General features: G+C 38.9%; 1 protein-coding gene across 1 annotated transcript in view; it reads right to left on the bottom strand.

Moving 5' to 3' along the window:
* Window positions 1–1,563: 1,563 nt before the first annotated feature.
* Window positions 1,564–17,444, bottom strand: part of LOC126470101 (early endosome antigen 1-like) — a 208,493-nt gene continuing 192,612 nt past the window's right edge. The window contains exons 15-16 of the mRNA XM_050097673.1: window positions 5,607–5,782; window positions 1,564–2,527 (exon numbers count right to left, since the gene is read on the bottom strand). Of these exons, the coding sequence (XP_049953630.1) occupies window positions 2,303–2,527; window positions 5,607–5,782 (401 nt within the window). The 3' untranslated portion in view covers window positions 1,564–2,302. The remainder of the gene's footprint in view (window positions 2,528–5,606; window positions 5,783–17,444) is intronic.

The raw sequence follows: 17,444 nt of genomic DNA, 5'->3' as shown, positions 1-17,444 counted from the left end.
TTGTACACCATGCCTACTCCTCCAGACCTGTGCATTGCTCTTCTTCAGGAATGGGGATAAAAGCTCTTTAACCAATTTCTAAAATCAAGTCACTGCGAATCATTCATGGAAGGTAGAGCCAACAGTACACCCTGGCAATTGTTTTGATGTTGTGAAAGAGACTTTCAGATTTTTCTAATGTGTAGTTTGAGTTTCTCAATTAAGTATTTGGAGTTTCATGCTGAAGCCCTGATTTACACTTTACTTTGTTCAGCAGCTCTTCTGTTACCTTGCTCAGAAAAATGCTCTCATTTCTTGTTTTATCCAAATTTCAGTACCAAGTATTATAGGACCCCTGATGATTTTCAGAAATACTTTAAAGCAACTTTTTTTTCTATTTCTATAGTTAATTACTAGAACCTTAAGAATTCCATTTGCTGGGAGTAAATTTTGCAGTCTCATATCAGTACTTTGGAGACTTATCTACACCTATTTTCATCCTAGTCAGATGGAGAATTAGTCTAAAAACAAAGTGAATTTTAAGGTGCCTTTGATCTGTAATGCACACCTACGTCACAGCTTTTAATCACAACTTATACTGCCAGAGACATTGGTTGGCCTGTCTATTTAGCTCAAAACCAGAATGGAAGAGGGGGTTGTAGAACAAGCTACCATATTAACACAGGTAGCTGCTGCATTATGTATAAGAATATAAACAAACAAATGAAATATGAAAGGGAATAAATGATAGCAATTTTGTAAGATTACTCAGGCAGCTGTGCTGAGGTTTTTACCTTCAGTAAGTGAGAAAAATTTAGAACTGATGAGATTTTGACTCTGCATGAATTAAATGTAGCTGAAGAAACGATATAGGCTATTATGAGAACTGCTTGTGGGAATTTAGATTTATTTCATATGTACAAGCACGAATAGCAACCAAGAAATCATTGCAATGATAAAAATGTAGCCATAATACTTTTTATAAATATATTTCTCATACACTTTATGAAAACTGAATATAACATGACATCATTGTGTAACTGTGCATCCTTATAGTTTTATTCAATTGAGTTTGAGCTGTAGAAACAAGGAAAAAAGTAAACACTTTTTCCCCTGTTTACTAACCACCACGAACAGTTTATGTTTTGCAGATGATGCAAAGAAAGTGTTTAATGAGCACATTTCCTCTGTTCCTCATTCCATTACCTTGCCTGGGCTGTCCATGTGTTGTTAATTCATAAATTAGTGTTAAATATGATAATCGAAGTGCCTTAGTGGGAAAAAAAGGCATGAAAAGGGGTAAATGTTAACAATTTCCTATACAGTTGTCATATTGTGTGTTCATCTGGTCAATGTATCAGCTGTATGGTGAGTTGTTACCTTTTCTCCTTTCGGTATTGGTGTTAAATCATATAAATGTATCACATAGTCATGAAGTACTAATGAGCAGGTAAAATTATCAACATAGGAAATTATACAAATCAGTTGGAATAAGTAACTAACAGATCAAACAAAATATTAAAATATTTTTTTTAATTTTCAATGAAATCATGAACAACAACAGTAACAAAAATTACAATCATAAAAATATTTTGCAATATACTGTACAACAGCTGTTTAATTTATGCTGAATTAACAGCATAGAGCACTGTGTAACTTTTACCCATTACATGGGAGCTTGTTAGTTGTAAACAAATCCTTTGTTATCGTAACTGTTAGCAGCACAGACTGATGACTAATAATAATCCTTTCCTCAGCTTGATGTAGCACGAATACCTGTATGTAAGCACAATATATGTCACCAGGCTCAATATGGATTATACATATGAAATTAGGTTACTGACTTCATAAACATGTGAATCACTTTTAAAATTAATATAACACAGTAAAATAAATTAAATTTGTACAAAAAATTACCAAAATGGCACAGGGGTTCTCATTATGAACACATAGATGAAATATAATATCAGTGCCCGTTAAAATGTACACACAGTCACATTTTCATTACATGAAGTGGCAGTTCACAGTCCTTAAAGCTTTTGTATTGGAAATAGCTGACAGCTCGTTAGATAAATACACGACATAAAAAATTTAAAGCGCTGTCAGTGAATAGTTAAGCACGAAAATCTAATTTTTCTGTACTACCATGGCCAAGAACAATTTATGTTCTCTGCAATGCAGAGTTTTGAGTAACCAAGATTTCTTATGAAACATTCATAAATATTAACTAATATTACACTGGTACAAGAAGTTATCCACACAATACCAAACACCATTCATAACAATAAATGTTTCAGCCATTGTGCCAGTAGCTTGTTAAGACTTATTTATTCATAATTTCATTGTAACAGTTATCACAGACTCTGACTGGTTTCTTATTGTTCCCAACAGGTGCCAGTTTTGAAGAACACTCATTGCAAAATATCTGTCCACAATTTCGACAATGGTGTCTCCTCACTATCATTGAAAAGTCTTTGTTGCACTGAGCACATTGCGGAGCATCCGAATCTTCAGTCCATTTGCGCCCAGTCAACTTTTCGAGGTCCAGCTGAATTACAAACAAAGAAAATGAAAGGAGATGATTATCGGTCAATTTTATGAATTAATCTTAGTATATTGTTCATTAAGCACTTAGAATTTATGCAATGTCATAAATTACTCATACATACTTCAAAGAATATTTGACATAGTATCATTACTTAAGCCTGGAACTGAAAAACTTCTTAGTCATTACTTTGATCAGCTGTAGGAAGTCCTCACTATTGTTTAAATACTTATTAATTAGTACAGTTTCAGAAAGAATGCATCATACTTGATTTCCTGTTATGAACTGTAAACAAATTTTTAATTATATTGTCATTTGCTCCTCAGTTTACTCTCAAACTTCATTGTGCTGGAAGTTTACTCACCCACCAGAGTCCTCATACCACCAGAACAACTATCTTTAATGTTTTCTCCCAAGAGTGATAGTTCTCTAAGTTATTCAGGAGAACTTCTGTGAAGTTTGTAAGGTACGAGAGAGGAACAAGTGGAGGTGAAACTATGAGGGTGGCTTGTGAGAGACACTTGGGCAGCTCAATCAGTAGAGCACTTGCTAACGAAAGACAAAGTCCTGGACTGGTGCACAGTTTTCACCTGCCAGAAACTTTCAATTGTCACACACACTGCTGCAGAGTGAAAACTAATTCTGGAAACTATATTTGATAATATGAAAGTGCTGAAATGTAAAGAAAGGGGGAGGTGGGGAGTGAGGGGGAATAGAGAGAGAGAGAGAGAGAGAGAGCAAATATTGACTGTATAATTTGATTATGGTGAGTGGTTGTTTTCTTAGAGGGAGGGAAAGAGTGAGCATGTGGACATAGAAGAGGGAACATTTTGGTGTAGGGCAGGGCATCTGCATGCTGCACACAAGAATACAGGGATGAAATAGTATGGGAAGATTGGGGAGGCAAGTTAACGAAAGAGATAGAAGAGAAGAGAAGAGACGATTAGGATTTCACATCTCATTGACGAAGAGGTCATATAGACGGAACACATGTTTGGACTAAAGGAGAATGCTGCAGGAAATCAGTAAATCAGTCACCGAATTTTGAAAGGTACATTCTCAGTATTTGTCTTAAATAAGTTAGAGAGAGAGAAAAAAAAAAAAAAAAAAAAAAAACACCTAACTCAATAATGGCATGGAGATTTGAACTCTGCTCTTCTCAAATGAAATCCAGTGCGTTAACAACAATGGAAAAGGGCTATAAACCTAACTAAAATGAGTAAGAAGCTGGTGTAGTGGAATGGGTGGGAGGCAGGAGAGGAGGAGGAGGAGGAGGACAATGATGACAACAAGGAGGGTTGGAGTTATATTTAAGAGGGACTAAGAAGGACTGAGGATGGGGATAGGGGGCTGGGAAACTGATAGACGTTTGGGAAGGTACACACTCCAACTGCACACTACAAAGAAACTGGTAGGCATTAGTGTTAACTAGTTTGAAAACTTACCCATAAGGATAACAGTATTTTGTATTATAGTGACATAGGGAAGAGGATGTCATGGATATGGTAAGTGAGTTAGACTGACAATCATTCAAACATAGATATTTCTCATCATCATGAGAGCTTTTCATGAAATTTTGATCACCAAATTTCTCACCCACATGTGAAAATATTTTGTTGACACCCACCTATGATAAAATAAAGGAAATCGGAGCTGACATGCAAAGATTTAGGTGTTCCATTTTTCCCAAGTGCTATTTGGGAGTGGAGTGGTTGAGGAATTGTTTCGAAGTGGTTTACGAACTCTATGCCTACACACTGCAGTGAAGTCATTTAGATGTACAGGATGATTCTATGATGATGTTACAAACTTTAAAGAGCTGGTGGAGAATGGTAAATGTATGAATTTGAGGTAAGAGACCCTGGTCAAGAAATGGCCAAGTTGAAAGTTGTAAGTGAAAACCATTCTTTTGACAGTGGACCTCTTCTACAGCAAGTGCTTTCTTTCCATATTTTGGGAGGAGGTAGTATGGACCAAAACAAGGAAAAAAAGTCCAGTAAACATGGGCTCTAGGGTGCTTACCTTTAGAGCTATGATCACTTTTTCATCTTTGCTACTGTGAAACACATCGCTTCCACAGGAGGAGTGCTCATGGCTCCTCAGGTACACATTTCAAAGCTCATGTTTCCTAGGCAATTTTTTCTTGATTTGCTCCATACTACCGGCTCCCCAAATATGGAAAGCAAAGAGCTTGCAATAGAAGAGGTCCACTGTCAGAGGTATCAGAACAATTTTTGCACATAACTTTTTACCTAAAATTGATACTGCTTTCCTTTCAAATGAACTATGAAAGCTTGTATCATCATCATGGAATCACAGATGTTAACTGGCAGTAGTAACTGGGAACATTCACAACTACGAAGTAACTAAGGACATACACCGACATAATTTAAGATGGAATGACAACTAAACCCAGGAAAACAGATCAATTTAAAAATAAAAATCTTAAGGAAACATAATTCATCCACAAAGGAGATAACTTCCAAAACATTTGTTCAACTGATTCTTGAGAATTGCTCATTAGTCTGGGATCCCTTACCATTTGATAAGAATATTCACTCACACACTTAGTCAAGTTAGCCCAAATGGACACACAAACATTTTATTTTGCTGTCACCAAGTTATGTGGCATAACAATCACATTTTTGTATTTTACATTTAACTACAATTTTATTACCCATGGTGTAGAATCAGTCACATTTTTATTGTGCTGCAACAATGAAAATTTGTTTCACTCAACCTGTCTCTTATACAAGTTCAAGTTATTGTATGATATGGTTTTTACTGGTATCCCCAGTTTTTGTTCAACTTGTGTCTGCTAAAAGCATGATTTGAGAATGGTTGTCTTGACAACTGACACTAGTCTAGTTATCAAATTTTAATTTTTATATATGTACATGGTTTATGCAATTAAAAGCTTTTTGAAAAAGAGATATTTTACATTTTAACAAATAATTGCCTCTCATGATGGAAATATGACTGTTCTAACTGCAATGCTTACCACAACACTGTGAAAGTTTTGCTATAATGTAAAATACAGTACAAACATTTTGATCTGAAATAATGTTCTATAAGCTCCAACCTGTAATGTCTGGTTTTCTCTCCCAAGCTCTTGGAGTGCAGCCTGACTCTCATCCAGTTTCCGCCTCAGTTCTATAATCGTGTGGCGTAAGTTTTCCATCTCACCAGAGGTAGTATAGAAACGTTGAAGAAGAGTTTTATGTTCGCGTTGACTTGCTTCTAATTGAGCTTCAAGTACTGTCCAAAAGAAAAAATTAATATATCACTACAGGTACTAATATTAGAATATATAGGGTGACAATTATAGAACTATATAAAATCAAATCATCATAACTTCTCAACGGTTTGTGTTCCGATGTTCAAACTACACGGTTGGCTGCAGTGCATGATGGAAATTACTATGAGCGTGTATAGTTTGGTTTAGTGATGAAGCAACTTTCATTTGGATGGGTTCGTCAATAAGCAAAATTGGCTCATTTGGGGGACTGAGAAACCGCATTTCATGATCAAGAAGTCTTTTCATCCCCAACGGGTGACTGTGTAGTGTGCAATGTCCAGTCACAGAATAATCGGTTCTATATTCCTTGATGGCACAGTGAATACTGAATGATATGTCAAGGTTTTGGAAGATGATTTCATCCCCATTATCCAAAGTGGCCCTGATTTTGACAAGATGCGGTTCATGCAAGACAGAGCTCAACCATACCAAAGCAGGAAGTGTTTAAAAGTAATGAAGGATCATTTTGGGTACCATATTCTGGCTCAGGGGTACCCGGAGGCCACTAGCATTAGCCTCAATAGGCCACCATATTCTCCAGATTGGAACACTTGCAACTCCTTTTTGTGGGACTATATTAAAGACAAAATGTACAACAATAACCCCAAAACCATTGCTGGGCTGAAAACAGCAATTCAAGAAGTCATCGACAGCATCGAAGTTCCGACACTTCAGCAGGTCATGCAGAATTTCGCTATTTGTCTGTGCCACATCACCATCAATGACGGCAGGCATATCAAACGTGTCATAACCTAAATCTGAATATCTGTAGTTATGTTTACATGTTGAATAAAGTGTGTGTATGCCGTAGTTTGTATCTAATTTACTTTTATTTCATGTAGTGCACTAATTGTCACACTGTAGCTGACTGACAAAATTTTTAAACAAGTCATCATCATCATCATCATCATCATCATTATTATTATTATTATTATTATTATTATTATTATTATTATTATTATTATTATTATTATTATTATTATTATTATGGCAGTAAAAAAGAATTTCAAAACATTTTGTGTATTTATCATGTATACAGTATCTTGTGAATGGCAATTAAGTGTTTCAGGATGAAATAAATACACAAAAAAAATTTTTTTTTAGGACTCCCCTTTCCATGTCATATGATCACATGAAAGACACAATCAAGACCAAATATAAAGGCAGGTTCATCAATCAAGTGCAACACTTTAGAACTGAAAGCACATTTATTACCAACACTAACATACAGCCAGAACAGAACTGATTTCCTGGAACAAGAGTGCAGTTATTTATACAAACAAAGAATACTCCAGAATATACAAACATACAATGTTTAAAGAATCTTCCACAAACAATTAATACTTAATAAAAAATAAATTCTGGTGGTTTGGTTTGAACTAGTGACTGGCAGCATGCCAGCCAGCTACGCTAATCACTAGGTCACACTGTACTACAGTCAGTGACATTGCTCCCTCCCCTCTGTTTCAGAAATTCTCACTGGAGCACGCTGGATATAGATATTGTATGACAGTCCTGGTGGACCGTCGCATTCTGGTCATGATGTTTGACCCTCTTCACAGCGACGAACATGAAAGGCAGCTCCTTCCATTGAGGCTTCTTGATTAATGAGTGGGTTTTCAGCATCCTTGAATCACTCATCATCAGTCTGCATCTCCTGACCGTAGTAAGGCTTCATATGTAGAACGTGGATGGCATCTCTGCACTTTTGTCTTCTTGATGAAGGCATAATCCTTGACTTCATCTGTAACTAAGGAGACAATACAGCCCAGAGTAGCACTTCAGCAACTTTTCCAATAGTTCCACAAAAATATGTATCAAGTCTCCCAGACTGTATCTCACTGCGCAGTGCTTGACATCATAGTGCTCTCAGTCTTTCTCTAGGGTGTGCAGGGTCCAAACGCAAGCCATCTGCCTTGCTCCTTTTGTGCTGGTGGTGAGGTATCTCACATGGTCATCTTGAGTATCATCTACTTGAAATGGGAACACTGTACCCATTGGCATTTCAGCCTCGTGACATAGTGTCTTGCTTCGCTTTGTTGTATGTGACTGTTATGCTGGGCAGTATTTCTGTTCGACATCAATGCATGCTGAGAGCATATCTGACAATGTCTTATTAAAGCGATCTGTGAGTCCATTAGTCTATGGACGGTATGCAGTTGTCAACTTGTAGGTGCGCTGCAATAGGAAATTACTTTTGATATAGTCTTCCTTGGAAAGCTTTTCCAAGATCAGAAATCATAACAGAAAGTGCTCCATACTTCAAAATGATGTCTTATACAAGGAACTTTGCAATTTCTGGAGCTTTGGCACTTGCCACAGGTGACAGCATAGCAGGTGATGTAGTTAGTGCAGACTATCATCCATTGATTCCATTTTATCAACATTATGAACCTCCCCAAGAGGTTGATTCCAGTGCTGTGACATGGCACTGCTGCAGGCAGGAATGGTACAAGATGCCTCTGAGATGATAAAGGCACGTGCTTCTATCAATGGCATTCCTTACAGTGGCTCACACAGTGTCTAACAAACTGGTAGAGACCTCGCCAGTGATACCAATGTCTGATCCAATATAGAGTCTTCATGAATCCCAGGTCTGCAGATGTTGAACCGTCATGGAAAAACTTGAGGTTACCTGGCCGTAGATGGGCTAGCATGATGAGTAACCATTTATGCTCTGTTGGATGACAGTTGTATTAGTTTATTAACTGGAATTCTACTTTGCTGGATCATTCTTCCTTAAGGCTTCTGTAGTTTTTAGAAGTACCAGATCTTCCCTTGGTTTGGCAGCGATGTCATTTAATTCAGTGGTGACTGAGATTTCATCCACACTGCTGTGTTCTGCCAAAAGATTCCTTGAAAGGCAGTCAGCATCCTTGCGCTCCAGTTTTGTATAACACTGTGACATACTCCTGATGCCTCAGTGCCCATGTCACCAACTGAATCAACAGATCCTTCACGCTACTCAGCCAGTATAAATAATGGTGGTCCATCACAATGGTGAATGGTTTGCCAAATAAATATGACTGGAACTTGGTGATAGCCCAAACAACTGCAAGGCACTCTTTCTTGGTTGTAAAGTAGTTCACCTTGAACTTGGAGGGTATTCTGGAAGCATAAGTTATCACATTTTCAGCACTTTTCTGAATCTGCAATACAACTGTGCCTATCCCATAACAGCTAGCATCATTGTGTAGTCATCTTAGCATTTTCATCACAGAATGCTAGTACTGGAGTAGTAGTTAGCACCTCCTCAAGGACAAGGAAACATCTTTCTTGTACCTGGTTCCAAGAAAATTTGGCATCTCTCTGCAGTAGTTCTTTCAAGTGATGCGCCTTGGTACAGAAACCTTTATGAATAGCCGGTAGTATGAGCACATTCTGAGAAAACTTCTCACATCACAAATGTGTTGAGGGGTCAGAAAATCTGTGACTTCTCTTATTGTGTCTGAATTCCAATGCCATTCACTACATGCTCCCAGATTTTTATTTCTTGTGTGGTGAAGAAGCAGTTTTGTGGACTCAGGTGGAGGCCTGAAGTGTGAATGCACTTCAACATGGTTGTCAGGCAGCTTAGATGTTCTTCAAATGTCTCTGGAAAAACGGCAATGTCATCCAAATAGCAAAGACATGTCATCCATTTAAGGTGTTGAAGCAGGTTGTCAGTCACAAGTTCAAAAATGGCTTGAGCGTTACTCAGCCAAAAGCGCATAACTTTAAACTTGTAGAGCCTATCAAGAGTTATGAAGGCAGTCTTTTTCTGGTCCTCCTTGTCAACTTCGTTTTGCCACTTGCCATCAGAAATACTTCACTCCTTTCAAGTAGTCTAGGGTGTCATCAATGTGCGGCAATGGATAAGCATCTTTTTTTCATGATTTTGGGATTCTGTTCTGTAATCAGCAGTCGATGCAGAAACACCATGTGCAACACCTCTCCCTTCACGAGGGCCACAGGAGAGGACCACGGGCTCTCTGATGGTTTAATGATGACATCTCGCAGCCTATTCTCCACTCTCTCTCCTGGATTATTCATTGTTCAGATGGCAACACACTATTTGCGTGCTGGATAATTGGTGGATGATCCCCAGTGCTGGTATGGTGTTTTATCATGAGCCACTTGGTTTGCCTTATCTCTGCTCTGGATTTGAAAGAATCTGAAAATTGGTGCAGAATGGCTAATACTAGTCAAGGGTTTTCCTCATTCAGGCCAGATCTTATTGGCAGTTCGATAGTCGCTTCCTCCACTGCATTATCTGTAGTGGCAGCGGAGCACGATTCTTCATTGATGACACTAAGCCGCCCTTTCTGGAATGGTTCAGCTGCTCCTACACATGTACCTCTAGGGACGAGTTGTGGCTGTTCATGATAATTAGTGATTCTAAGCACTTCTTGATCCTCTTTACTGCTTATAGTTGTCACTGACATCTAAATTTCTTTTGTGAGCCTGTGAAGCTTTTTGTAACTGACGAAAGCTTTACAGTTTAACTGAGCATCTCAACTGATGACTGGAACTCGTCTTGTTGAGGATGATGGGATAACAGTTTTCTAAGCAGCAAACAATCACCCAGGGCATCTTTGTCATGTGCTTTTTGCACTAGTACTGTCAATCTGGAGCTGTGATCTTCCACAGTCTATGACTGCTTGTGATCCATGCACAACATCCCATCCAATAATAACCTTATGAATGACCTGCTGTGTTCTATCATTAATAGTCTTTTTGCATTACATATTCCTGTTGGCTGCTTATTCCCATTTGTGCCTTCAGTAAAATCACTTTTGTATCACAGAACACAGTCTTCTTTAGTTGACAATGATAATTGTGCAACATTACAGAAAACGGAGCCCTGAGTCAACTAGTGCCTGGACAGGTTGGCTGTCCATGATATCAATGAAATTTCCTGACATCTTGGTAACTGTGGCAGTCTCACATACATACCTGAGGAAAATTGTATGTGGAAGATAAAGCAAACCAATACTGTTGTACCGTATTTACTCGAATCTAAGCCGCACTTTTTTTCCTGTTTTTGTAATCCAAAAAACCGCCTGCGGCTTAGAATCGAGTGCAAAGCAAGCGGAAGTTCTGAAAAATGTTAGTAGGTGCCGCCAAAAGTAACTTCTGCCGTCGAATACATGTAGCGCTACACAGGCATGCTTTGTAGACACAAAGATAAATACTGGCACCAAAACCTCTGCGTCAATAAATAAATTTTAAAAAGGTGGAACACGAGCTTTTTTTCTCCGTCCCGAGTTTCAACCATTTTCATACATTATCTAACGAAGTAAATACAAATTCTGTATTGTTCATCTTCGAATGTAGCAGAATTTCAATGTACTACGAAAATACGAGTGGCAAGACTGTTTGGGATGTTTGTCAATGTGGCCAACTCTACGTTCTGAATTTTTTCCTACCTGTGAGGTTGCTAATAGGAACCTGATGAAATGTGAATCACATGCACTATTCTCTTCACCATAAGAATAATACGAATATAAACATTTTGCCATATATTCTTTCGTGTTTGCTGCTAACTCATTTAAATCCTGTCTGCCTAATAAACTACGAAACTAGAGCGGGACAACAGAAAACACGGAAGAATATACGTTTCGTGTCATGTTTATATTCGTATTATTTTTATGCCTAATAGTGATACAGTCAGAAATGAAGCAGGGCAACTGACTAGATTTTTAAATCTAAGATGACTAATTTCTGTGCAGAATTTGATGTACTAAAGAAGCGGCCGCAAAGATTTTCAAACGGAGAAAACTTTTCGCCTAACTATCATTCAGAACATGTTTATCATACGCAGTCTATTATTTGGTTCTTGTTGATCATTATCAAAGAAAGCAGCAGTGTAAGTAACAACAAATAGCAGTCTCTTGCCATTGTTTCGCTAATAAGACGATTCCTCTCTTCCCCCCCCCCCCCCCCCCCCCCCAATTGTAAGCAGCGGTAGCGCGCACAAAAGCAAGACAGGCCGTAAACACGCACTATCAGAATGCGACAAACAGTGCATGACACAGTACAGTAATGCATTTTCAGCTTAGAGTGGCGTAAACACCTATAACGAAGAAAATGGCACTTATCAGATCAAAACAAAATAAGCAATCGATTCAAACCAGAGGAAGCACGTGAAAAAGGAAGGGTACCCGTATAAATACTGACGGAGCGCCTGCCGCATAGCAATGGCTACCTGGTAAAGCTTAACTGCTAAGCTTACGACTCAAACCAAACTACTGTAGCTGTATCGTCATTCATTCGACCTAAATTGTGTCTCATATTACAATGGACCAACTTTGTTTCGATATGGAGGTGTGGCCTAAAACTTTTCTCTCTCCTTGAATTTCGAGTCTCAAATTTCAGGTGCGGCTTAGATTCGGGAAATTTTTTTTTCCTTTATTTCGAGTCTCATTTTTCAGGTGCGGCTTAGATTCGAGTAAATACGGTAGTCATCCTGGAAACTGCTACACAAAGTGACATGGAAAACATAATGAACCATAAAAAGGTACAAGAGAGACTGATTTGAGAACAGCCTAAGAAAGAGAGACCTTTAATGATACTGCACAACATCCCACATGGCACAGATGCAAAGACACAATATACATGCAGAACTTTGACGATAAACTTACTAAAAGTTTCAAAAATGGCTTTACAGTATGATTCACGACAGGACCAATGGGAAGAAAAGTGGTCCATCAAGTCACTGGAGCCAGTTCTGAGGTTAGAACAGCCCTCATGAAGCAACAAAAAGCATATCTTGGGTTTCATTCGGTTTCAGTGAAAGACTATCTAGTAATGAGCAGTGCATTCAGTGCCAGTACCTTTGTCATTTCGCAAAACACTGGGATAAACAAGCAGTAATTTGTGGACATCATGGGGAAGATGGCCGTAAAAGACTGCAATAAAATCAAACAAGCAGCAGTGTGTGTGTGTGTGTGTGTGTGTGTGTGTGTGTGTGTGTGTGTGTGTGTGTGTGCGCCATGTAAATATAGGGTAAAAAGTGCACATGAAACAGAGACAACTGTTACACATATCAAGCCCTCCTAACAAGGCAGGGTTTAAGAATGGATTATGGATAGGCATCTCACAACACTAGAAAGCAATGAGGACTCTAATGACACCATCAAGTGTAAGAAATATAAATCACAATCAAGGATGAGGAAGGACGCTGAAAGAGTGAGAAATTTCAGCGAAAATTGAGCAGTAAGTACCACATAAAAGAGCACATGACACAGACCAAACTAGAGCATCACACACCTTCAAAAAGCAGGAAAAAACTTTTTGGGGAAAATTTAGAACTATGTGGTATAACAGAGATGCAAAATCACAGGTGGATATTGGAGTGACACATTATACAAACGATCAGGATTTGGTGACACAAACTGTGCTGTTGTACATAAAATGCGGCACCACACAACCTGAGGCAAATACTGCTCTGCCTACAGGTGTACAAAAAGATTCACCAATGTAGTACGTGACTCTGCAAAAAGTACAGTATGACACTCAGAGCCAGTTTGCATAGGAAACAAACACCTACAACAGAGAAGTAACCAATAAAACACAGATCGAAACAGATCCGTGACAGATTTATGAAAACATACAGAATGCCATGTAACTCACAAGGCTGGAAGAGCCAATGACGCTTACAACTGGGTTAAGACATCACGTATGCAACATGCATCCAGAAGGGGAGTACCATATTTTACGGACTATAAGATGCACTCCTTTCTTCAAAAAACTACTTCCAAAATTTACATGTGTTAATATAAAAATCTACAGTGTTTGTTTTAAAATTCCTGTCAGTCTTAAAAATGGCCATATATTCAATTCCGCGGGAAATCTGTATCAGTGCACTGATGCGATGAACATGAGTTGCAGGGATTCAGAAGTTTGTTGACATCGCCCTTCTCCAGCCCCGCCATCACAAACCCAGAACACTGTCTAGCTTATAATGCATCATTACAGTCTAAGGTGCAAGTGAACTTGAATTGAAAGAGGTTTATGTTATCGGTAACAGTACAATACTTTTGTTAGTAGCTAGTTTCATAATGGAAAAAAAAGGTATTCATATGATGCGGGCTATAAATTGAAATTTGCAGCATATGCAAAAGAACATGGAAACAGAGCAGCTGAGCAGAATTTCAGCCCTCCACAAACAGAAAAAAACCATTCGCGATTGGCGGGCTAGCAAAGAGGAGCTGGGGGGGGGGGGGGGGGGGGGGGGGAGGGAGAGAGAGAGAGAGAGAGAGAGAGAGAGAGAGAGAGAGAGAGAGAGAGAGAAGAAGAAGACTAAATGTGCAAATAGAGGACTGATTGCAAATGCTCAAAACTAGATGATCACGTATTGAAGTTGATTGTAAAAATGTTATTTAAAAAAATGCTTAAAAATTACAGCACAGCTTATAGTCTGTAAAATATGGTATATTACTTTTTCTGTAACTGATTTCTTAGATATACTCAATCCCAAAGTGAACAACCTGCCCACAGAAGATGAAAAACTGGAGAAGTTACTAAAACACGATTCTGTCAGAAGAAATGTATCATTCTCCTTAGACAAGTTGTACAAGCACATCATGATGATGCATGGTCATATAGCTCTGGATTATGAATGAGAAGGGCAAGATTGTCCAATATATAACCATCGTCCCTAATGGAGATAAAAATAAGACAGCTTAATGTTATGAGAAGTGTCAGTGTATTGCATGAGGCTAAGAGAGTGGCAAAAGACATTGCAGTTGGATGTACTGTGCCTCCAAGAACCATATCCTAAGGCAGGAAAGGTCCTTAGTATGCCAATAACTGCCCAGATAGTCACCCAAGGGCAACACCCTATGGCAGCAATAATAGTATTTAACAAGGTCATAGAAGTGACAAAAATATCACAGTATTGTTCAGAACACGTAATCTGCAAGGAAATGTTAACCAGTACGGACAGTTACATGCTGGTTTCCACGTAATTTCAATTCAGTGACGAGATCGATGAGTCTGCTAAGACTACATGACATTAGTCATCTAGGACTAACTACGCTTCTTGTGTACTCCACTGATGCAGATGTGAAGTCAGTATTGTGGCATAGCTACCCGGCTGATGGTGGCAGAAGACAACTAGAAGCAACCATTATAGAACTCAACCTACAGGTACTGAATGCACCTCACAGTCTCCCTACCTACAAAGTGAGGGTCAGAGCAACCGCAAATATAGACATCACTTAAGCAAATACGATGGTGGTGTGCCATGCAAAAGTCTGGAAAGTTGAGTGTGGAATGACACTGAGTGATCACAATATCATACACTAAATGCCACTGTCAATGTGACCTTAAGGCCCAAATACAACCTCAAGGATGATAATTGGGAAGAACTAAATGGGTATTTCAGTGTCTGGGAAGTCTACTGCTGGGTGAAAATGTATATGTTAAAGAGCAAGGACTGACAGTGACTATGTCATTCTAAAGGAGCACCTTGCACCTGGACTGAGGTGCTGCTGAAATTAAGACATGAAAGAAAAACAGTGAAGAAGTTATATCAGAGCAGCATGACCCAAGAGGAGAGAGTCCGGAGACTGCATAGATACAGGCATGTTAAACAATGTTTTAAGGGGGAGTTATGGAAAACAAAAATGGAATGATCAAAACAATTTGTGGAGACTAACTTAGAAGCTAATCCCTGGAGCATAACATATAAAATTGTCTGCAAGAAAATACAATCACTAACAATCTTATCCATGCTCAGAAGGGATGATGGGATGGTAACAGAAAGCTGGGAATAGTCACCTGCCCTTCTAATGGAAGACTTACTTCCTAATGATGGAGAAGGGGGTGAGACAGAGGATCAGTGTAAGTTACAAAAAATATTATGGGAAGACTGTAGAAACAATAAACTTGTGTACCCTTTCACACAAAAAGAAATTACGTAAATAATTTTAAGACTGAAAAAGAAAAAAGTCTCCAGGACTGGATGGGATCCCTGCCGAAATAATACAAGCCCTAGATAACCAATTAGATAGTTACTTGTGTGAATTGTACAACAGGTGTGTCTTGCAAGGATGGGTCCCTGCACCATGGAAGAATGCTAAAGTGGTAATAACTAGTAAAGGGTAAGATAAGGATTAGATGATACCAAAATCCTACAGACCAATTTGTTTTTTGAATGTTCCTGGCACAATATTTGAAAAGAAAAAAATATATATATTATGCAACAGATTATGAGATTATAGACTGCTACACAGGATGAGCCCTTACCAGTACTTGTTTAGAAGAAGCAAGCTGACTGACGACACAATTAACAAAGCAATTCTGCTAGCAACAGATGTTCGTTCTATGTATGCTCTAGCAATGACGACTGATATTATTGGTGCTTTTGGTAACTTTGGTTGCGTTAGTGGGCTGGATTGTCCAGAAGCACTGCACAACTGCCTGAGAGATTATTGCCACAGGTGACACACTTTTTAATATCCCAGGAAAGAAAATAATGAAGACAACAACAACAACACACTATCTGCAGGAATCAGTGTGTGTGAGATTCAGGGTTTTGGGATGTAGCACTGGAGCCCAGGCTACAGAAATTACACGACAGCGACAACATAGGTGGTGTAATATTTCTGGCTTTGCAGCTATCATATTCAGCTACAAGAAGCTGTTTTTAGAGCAACTGAGAAGGCAGCAGTAACAAGATGAAGTAATGTGGTGTGAGGTACCAATGACAGATGGTTTGTTCAATACAGGTATCATGAGAAAGACTGCCTAAATTGGGGTCCTCCTCCGCGATTGGCTGCTGCGTTCAGAAGTTGTGCAGAAGAATGGTAATCTTCTATTATTAATATTAGACAAACTAAAGAGTGTATTTGCTTGCATTTCAAATTAAAGCATCTCTCAATAGCATGCTATCATTCCATTATTTCACTAGTATTAATAACCAACAGAATTATAAACAACTGCTTAATGAAAAGGCAGACGAAGCACTTCCGTGATCTTCGGATCGTGCCTAACTTAGATGGCGGGCGAAGTGGTTCAGCTGTAAGAGCAGAGCTGGTTTATCAGTCTTGGAGGCGGGCATGTTATCCATCGCAGTATCAGTTAAAACTTGATTTGCAATGTCTAGTTTATAAATGTGAGAGTCGGTTTGGCAGTGTCAGAGGACCGACATGTTGTCTGCCATAGTCAGTGTCAATTAAGACTTTACAATGAAATGAACACATACATCAATGGGGACAGATGAAAATGTGTGCCCCGACTGGGACTCGAACCCGGGATCTCCTGCTTACATGGGAGATGCTCTATCCATCTGAGCCACTGAGGACACAGAGGATAGCGCAACTGCAGGAATTTATCTCTGGCACGCCTCTCGCGAAACCCAGATTCTCAACTTATTGTCCCGCACTACATTCGTAGTGCCCCCGCCCATTATACTCATTTGTGGCGCGTTGCCGATTCCTGTAAAGAGTTCGGGCACTGTTTGTGCATTCGCACAAAAGAAGAAGATGGTCAAGTGGCCGGTGAGCCTTAACTTTATATATACTAAGAAGGTATCTGTTCTTTCAGACATGACTTTATTAATAATGTATGATTTGTAGTAAATGTGAGAGCTGGTTGAGAAGCCTCCGAGGACAGACATGTTATCTGCTGTGGTCA

Source organism: Schistocerca serialis, chromosome 3, assembly GCF_023864345.2.
Source record: "Schistocerca serialis cubense isolate TAMUIC-IGC-003099 chromosome 3, iqSchSeri2.2, whole genome shotgun sequence".
NCBI classification, from domain to species: domain Eukaryota; kingdom Metazoa; phylum Arthropoda; class Insecta; order Orthoptera; family Acrididae; genus Schistocerca; species Schistocerca serialis.
Note: the sequence above shows the minus strand (reverse complement) of the source record. Positions and strands in the feature narration are given on the sequence as shown.